At 35.6% G+C, this 6925-nt stretch overlaps 1 protein-coding gene across 7 annotated transcripts; it reads left to right on the top strand.

Annotated features, from left to right (window-relative positions):
• The first annotated feature begins 603 nt into the window (after nt 1–603).
• On the top strand, nt 604–6538 carry LOC18107635 (tRNA (guanine(37)-N1)-methyltransferase 2). Of its 7 annotated transcripts, XM_024589663.2 has the most exons (13): nt 604–804; nt 1263–1446; nt 3160–3256; nt 3339–3436; nt 3528–3632; nt 3772–3834; nt 4027–4100; nt 4412–4937; nt 5016–5135; nt 5268–5426; nt 5593–5699; nt 5822–5896; nt 6042–6538. In XM_024589663.2, the coding sequence occupies exons 3-13, from the start codon at nt 3162–3164 to the stop codon at nt 6105–6107; spliced, it is 1488 nt and encodes a 495-aa protein (XP_024445431.1). In that variant the 5' UTR covers nt 604–804; nt 1263–1446; nt 3160–3161; the 3' UTR covers nt 6108–6538. The 7 variants fall into 7 exon arrangements, 6 of the variants coding, with proteins under 6 accessions (XP_024445431.1, XP_024445426.1, XP_024445429.1 ...); XM_024589658.2 differs by lacking the exon at nt 1263–1446 and having other exon boundaries at nt 605–804; XM_024589661.2 differs by lacking the exons at nt 604–804; nt 1263–1446 and adding an exon at nt 1548–1800.
• The last annotated feature ends 387 nt before the right edge of the window (nt 6539–6925 follow it).

Raw genomic sequence — 6925 nt, 5'->3', positions numbered from 1 at the left:
CATCTAGCTTAAGAACTTAAATGCAATGAAAAAAATGTTTTTGAATCAAAATTAAAATTATAAAAATATAATAATTATAAAGAAAGAAAAAGAAAAGTATAAAGGCAAAAATAACTTTTAACCTCAATTTTAAATTGGTCATGAGTTTCTCCTTGTTTCATATTTTTGTTCATTTTTTTGAATTTTGTCCATTATTTATCAATTTTTACAAATTGTTCATCAAATTGAGTATAAAAGACTGTAATTTAAAAACAATTGAGGATAACATTAAAATAAAATCCTCACGGCAGTGTTCAATGCTAGATTCCTAAGCTTTTAGTTATAGGTTTAAAACCCAGTCCGGCCAGTAGATCAACCCAAGACTTGGGTTAAAGCAAAAACCAATTAAGATTTTGATTTTGAAAAACCCGGTCATAAACCTCGGATAGTTTTTGTTTTTTTATTAACATGAGTGTCCGGATAAGATTACATATATCTCGACTAATTACATAAATTTTATAATTAATAATCATGTAAGTCTCAAGTGACTATTATATTAGCAACTACAAAAAGGTTAACTTTTTGTCCAAAGACACTTGTTAAATTTTTTTTCTAAGGAAAAAATCACCGTTTTCAACAATCAATTAAAAAGAAAACCTAATCTCTCCTTCCTGCCAATCCTTTTTTTAACCTAGTTCAAATCCTTCAACTGAAACCATACCAGTTGCAAAGAAGCGCAGAAGAAATCTCTTCTTCCCAAGCCACGCGAAAAGATTTCAAGGCAAGCTTGGATTATCTCACCGTTGCTCGCAGTCCTGACAAAGCGTAAGGGCTTTTCTCATTACTTTCCATGTTTTTTTTTTGTTGGTTTTCAGGCCTTAATCATGGCATTACCAAATTAGAGAGCATTGGATTAGGAGATATACTGTGTTCTTGGATTAATGTCATGGCCAATGGGTGTCGAATTAGCACACTCTGATGGCATGTTTGCCTGCAGCGTGAGAACTGTTATGCTGCGTCAATTGAAAAACCCAAAACCATTTGATTTGCTTGCGAATATTCTCCTCGCAAGCAACAATCTGTTTTTTTCTTTTCTTTTTTGAAATCTTTATTAGCACCTCATCTTTCATTTTGACGAACACCAAGGTGAAGGAAACATTAATAATTTAACGCAAAGGTACTGATTAAATTAAATTAAATTATTATGAATCAATTTGATTGATCAATTCAACTCATTAGTTGGTTTATAATGCCTGCAAGATTTTTTTATTTTTTTGGAACAGCTGCACAAGCAGGGTCGTTGTTAGCTTCCATCCGCACAACATTGGCTTTGCTCTACAATTTGTAAAAGTTGTGTATTGAATCCTTTGGAGTGTTAAAACATCTTAGGAATTCTAGAACCAGAACGCCAATCTGTCATTTTTAGGGGCTGACTGCCGGATCGAGTTTAAAAACCATGGTTGTAAGGTAATCTCAACTCTTCATGAATACTGCCATCCACCATGTAAAGGTCTCTGCTTCCACAACATCGAAATAATAAAACACACAGATACTATTATGAATAAAAAAGTATAGGATAAAACTCTGAGGGATAAGTTAAATCTTTTCTCATTGAAGAAACGACGTCGTTTTAAGGATCCCGAATCGCAAATACCTAATTTCTCCTCCTCAGTTCAAGTTCCACTGAGACGGACCCTTCTTTCTTCTTTGATTTTGTTCTGCAAGTTGTGTTGCCGGCGCATCCTGATTTCCTCCCCTCTTTCTTCTTCGAAAATCACAATTGAAAATACAAACGCGCACTAATTACTTTGCCAAGCCCAGGTACCAAGGAAAATCCTTGAAGAAGATTTTCTTCTTCTTCTTGCATAGCCGAGGGTACTACTGCTAGCCAAGCCTTTTCTTTTAATCTCTTCTCTATTCATTAGCTGGGCAATTACTAATTGTTTTGCTTGTTCTGAATCTATATATATAGAGTGAAATTAGTAGAAAATTGGGAATGTTTATAACGTTGAAATTTGAAAGTAGAGTCGGTCTCAGCTCTTAGCACTATTATTTATATATTTAACTTGATCTTTGGTGATATGGGTTTTAACAGTTTTATAATTGGCTGAAAGTTATAAGGAAATCCCATTTTCAATGGGGAAAATAGTGAACTAGAAAACGTTATATCATTATGGACAGTATGATTGTAGTATTTAGCATACAGTGGAGTCCTAAGGAATCATTTTGTGAGCTTTTTGTGTGCTCTTTCGACTTACATTGTTGAGATGGTTTCAATCTCGGCTGAAATAGTTCATGTAAGAATAGTCCATTGGAAATTCTTGCAGCATGTGGGAACGGATTATTCACTATCTCTATCTTGCTGGTTTTGTCTTGGATTTCTAATAAGCTAATGCTTGGATTGTGATGCCTGCTGCATTTTCTTTGTCTTGTGCCTTATATTGGCAATTATATCGTTATATTGCCATCAAACTAGTTGGGTCTTATTTGCCCGCTAAGTTCTCTTGGTTTCATCAATTTCTTGATGGCCTCTTTTGCATGCTTCATAGGATTATTTTACAGCCTCTTCTGTTCTGTTTTGTGGTACATCATCTACTTTTGTGAGGCTTGTTGATTCTTTTAGTTTTTTTTTCCATGTCTAGTGGTTTCCTTGTTGGGGTACTCTTGCTCAAGTGTTGTTTTGTCCTTGTAGGCTTCTTTTGTTTTTCTTTGCTCATGCTTGTGTTAGCATTTTGCTTATTCTGTTATTTGCATGCTTCATAGTTGAATTTTAAAAATTTGAATGTTTGGGATATTGATATAAGGATTTGGATGTTTGAAGACTTGTTTAAAATTTAGTTGTTTGATTTTAGGTACTATTCCTTTTTTTTTTCTTTTCAAGTTCTCACAAAGCATTAGGTGCTGGAAATGAAGGAAAATCCACAGTTTGTACAGGTGCACTGAACCGACAGTGAACTGCCAGGTCAACCAGTGAATCGGTCACCTGGCACCTTTGCCAGTTCACTGTCTGGTTTGGTTCCTATAACATTAGCTTCTAGCCTTAATCAAAACCCTCAGGCCTCAAGTAAAGGTCAAGGCGAGGGGGTTTCAGTTTTCATTTCTCTCTCCTTTTGTTGTTGTTCTTGTTTTTAAGCTGTTTATAATTTTATTAAGAAAAGAAAGAAATTTTGTGTGGCCCAGAAATGTTGGATGAAAGCAAATTTGATGTTGATTTGAAATTATGGGCACTTAGAATCCCTTGTCAGCTTTGCAAAGCCGCCACTAGCATTTTAAACGGGTACTACCACAACTACTCTTTTTAGTCTACTAATTTTTTTTTAATATCAAATTTATTAATATCGGGTTTTTGTTGGTTGCAGATATTTGCTTGACAAGCCCAGAATCAAACCTATTACTGAAGATCCAACTTGCCAAAAGAATCGTTATGTGATATTGTCCGATAGAGTTCAAAGTCATGGTAAGTTATTCACTGATTGATTTTAACATATTGTTTGTATTTTATTTTTATTGATTGTGAGTGTGCTTTACTTGCAATTGATGTGTTACAGATTTATCTGAGATATCACCTCAGAAGCTTGATGAATTGAAGAAATTATGTGAGATTCAAGTAATTCCTTATTCGTTGACACTCGGATATTCCTATTGGAGTGCAGGTCATTTCCTAATTGTTCATCTACTATTTCAGATTGAACTTGTTCAAATATTGGAAAAAAGAAAAAAACAATTTGGTGTGTTTCAATGTCTATTGACAAATGGAAAGACTCACTGACTGGTGCTTATCTTTGATTCCAGATCATGTATTGAAGCAGATTCTGCCTCCTGGAGTGGAGGTGCCTTCATCTTTTGAAACAATAGGTAAGTATTCTGTTTTTGTTGCCATCCTTCCTTTTTTCAGCTTTCTAAACAAGCCTGAGTTGTTTGTATACTTTGTTAGCTGTTCAAGGTTGACATTGATTCCAAGACATTGTTACATGATGGATTGTTAATGCTTAACATGAGGAACCTCACCAAGGATGAGTGAGTTGCTATTTTTTATTATGCCTGCAGGTCAAATTGCCCATCTAAATATACATGATGAACTGCTTCCCTACAAGGATGTTATTGCTAAGGTTATTTATGATGTAAGTTTTTACTTCACGCATACTTCATTTTTCTTAACTTTGTTTTTCAAGGACTAGTTGTTTTCTTTAAACATAGATGATTTGCTATTTCTTCCTGAAATATTATTCAAAATGGTTCTTTTTATTTCACAATAACCATGTACAGCATGTGCCTTTTTATTTCAATTTTCTTAAAGCATCTTAACTGGAATTTCCTCATTTTAGTTTTTGTTGGTTGGGTGGCTTTACTGTTTGGATGTCCTTTTTTTTAACTGATAGTTTTGTCTGGATAATCTAAAACAATTGGTGTATATATTCTATCTACCGTGCAGAAAAATTATCCCAGGATAAAGACTGTTGTTAATAAAGTTGGAACTATCACAAATGAGTTTCGGGTGCCGAAGTTTGAAATTTTAGCAGGAGAAAGTGACATGGTCACGGAAGTGAAGCAATATGGGGCAACGTTCAAGCTTGATTACAGCTTGGTTTACTGGAATTCAAGATTGGAACATGAACATATAAGGTTGGTTTCTCAATTTCAACGAGGAGAGATCATCTGTGACATGTTTGCTGGGATCGGTCCTTTCGCTATTCCAGCAGCACAGAAAGGATGCATTGTTTATGCAAATGATTTGAACCCAGATAGCATTCGCTATTTGAAGATTAATGCAGAAATCAATAAGGTTGATGATTGCATTTGTGCATTCAATATGGATGCTAGGAAATTTATTTCTCAACTTATGGAAGCACCAGTTTGTGAAAATAATGCAGAATGCAATGTTTCAATGCTTAAAGCATGTGAGGATTGCAGCGTACAGGAAAATGAGGAATCAAGGGTAGAAAATACAAGACTGGGAGGTATTATTTGTGTTGGTTTATTTCCCCTCCTGTTTGTTGTTGCATGCAGCTCCATCTGTTACTTGTTTTGTCATGCAGTTGAAGCAGAGGAAGCACCTGTTACTGTTCCAGGTAATGTGGAGGGTGCACAAGATTCGAATAGAAATATACACACTTCTGTAGCTGCAACTAAAAGACCTTCGGATTGTTGCTTGGAAGGTATCATAAGCGCCAAATTCAGGGTTAATGCAAAACATGTTAGCATCTTGAATAATGGATTTAGGTGCATTTATAACAATCTTGTCATTCATTTGGCTTGTATGACTAAACTCTTGTTCATCTTTTGAGTAGAAAATGGAAGCATCAATGGTGATGGTGCAATGGATGCTTTTAGGAGAAAGGGAGGCAAAAAAAAGAGGATGAGAGCCCTGGAGCTTCCCAATACTAAGCCTTGGGAGCATGTTGATCATATAGTCATGAACCTTCCTGCTTCTGCCCTACATTTTCTTGGTATATGCAGTATTTTTCAGTCTTTTCTCTCCACCAATATTCTGAGTGTTCAAATGTGATTCCAGATGTCTATTTTTTGGGATAGTGTTATTATGGCTAATAAATAATTTGGCTGGGGGGAGGGGTGCGCATCATAATTGTTAACATAAAATAATTTTCTCCTTAGATGCATTCAAGGGGCGTATTCAGAGGAAGGATTGGAAAGGAACTCTTCCCTTGATTCACTGCTATTGCTTCATGCGATCAAATCAAACCCAAGAATTGATAGTTTCGGTAAGCTTTTTCAGCTGAGATATTTTGTTGTCTTCTTTTTTTGTTGTGAATTTTAACCTCGTATCATCATATTTCCTTCTATAATTTAATCAAATTTTTGCATATATTCAACCTTTTTGCAGGAGGCAGAGTCTGCCTTGAATGCTCACATACAAGAGCCAATATTTCACAGGGTTAGGGATGTCGCTCCAAATAAGGTACCAATTATCATCCACCGTGAACTTAATTGCTTATTTATGACAGGTTTAAAGCAGAAGTATGTGTTTGAGACAGGGAGACTTTTACTCGTGTGCATAAGGGTGCTTTGTGATCTTTTTTTATGACTTCTGATTAATCATGCAGGCCATGTTTTGCTTAAGCTTTAGGCTACCAGAAGCATGTTTCAAAGATGATGCCACTAACATTTAACGTTGATTCTGCCGAGGGGAAGAGTTTTAGACACCATAAAATCTTTCCAGTCCATACACCACTCACGCCATCAGTTTCCTAGCAGATTTTGTTCCCTTGACAGCAGAAACAAACTTCGCTTTGAAATGACCTCCAAGAAATCTGACCTGATATATATATTTTTCGTTTTCTATTCAGTTTTGTCTGATCCATGGAGTTGGTGTATTTTCAGTATGATTAAGACACCCCATTTTTGGCAATGTTAGTGTCAATGTCCTATTATCGTTTTGGTGTTGTACTTAGACCAAATTAGGTGGAAGCCAATCCATAGCAGTTGGTAAATATGGGTAAGACAAGGCCAACCAAACATGTTATGCTATGCTCTATGTCGAACATGATGGATTGCCACTTTCTGCCTGTTATATTTGATGAAATATTATTCCCCTTTACAAGTTGTGCTTCTTAAGGTCCATCATCATCTCCGAGGGATCCTATTGTTCTTCAATGGATTCTACCCCGTAATGATCTTCCAAATAACAGCAACATATAATAACTTCACCTGCCAACACACAAACCCCTTTACAACCTATCTTCGCCTAGTATCTTTTTTTCCCTCGTAATGCATTCTTTAATTCGAATTGGGCAGCTGGGTCACTAGATGATTGTCATTCTATAACAATTGGTTTTTTATTTCTTTGGTCCTAGCCTCATATCATGGTGCTCTAAAAAGCAATCAATTGTTTCATGCTCCACTACTAAAGCTAAATATCGAGCACTTCTTGTTGTCAAGCAGACTTATGCTGGAAACAATCTTTACTTTGTGATCTAGGTGTGTTCTT

The sequence above is a fragment of the Populus trichocarpa genome, chromosome 18 (assembly GCF_000002775.5).
Source record: "Populus trichocarpa isolate Nisqually-1 chromosome 18, P.trichocarpa_v4.1, whole genome shotgun sequence".
In the NCBI taxonomy this organism is placed as follows: domain Eukaryota; kingdom Viridiplantae; phylum Streptophyta; class Magnoliopsida; order Malpighiales; family Salicaceae; genus Populus; species Populus trichocarpa.
The sequence above is the reverse complement of the archived record's forward strand: the minus strand, read 5'-3'. Positions and strand labels throughout refer to the sequence as shown.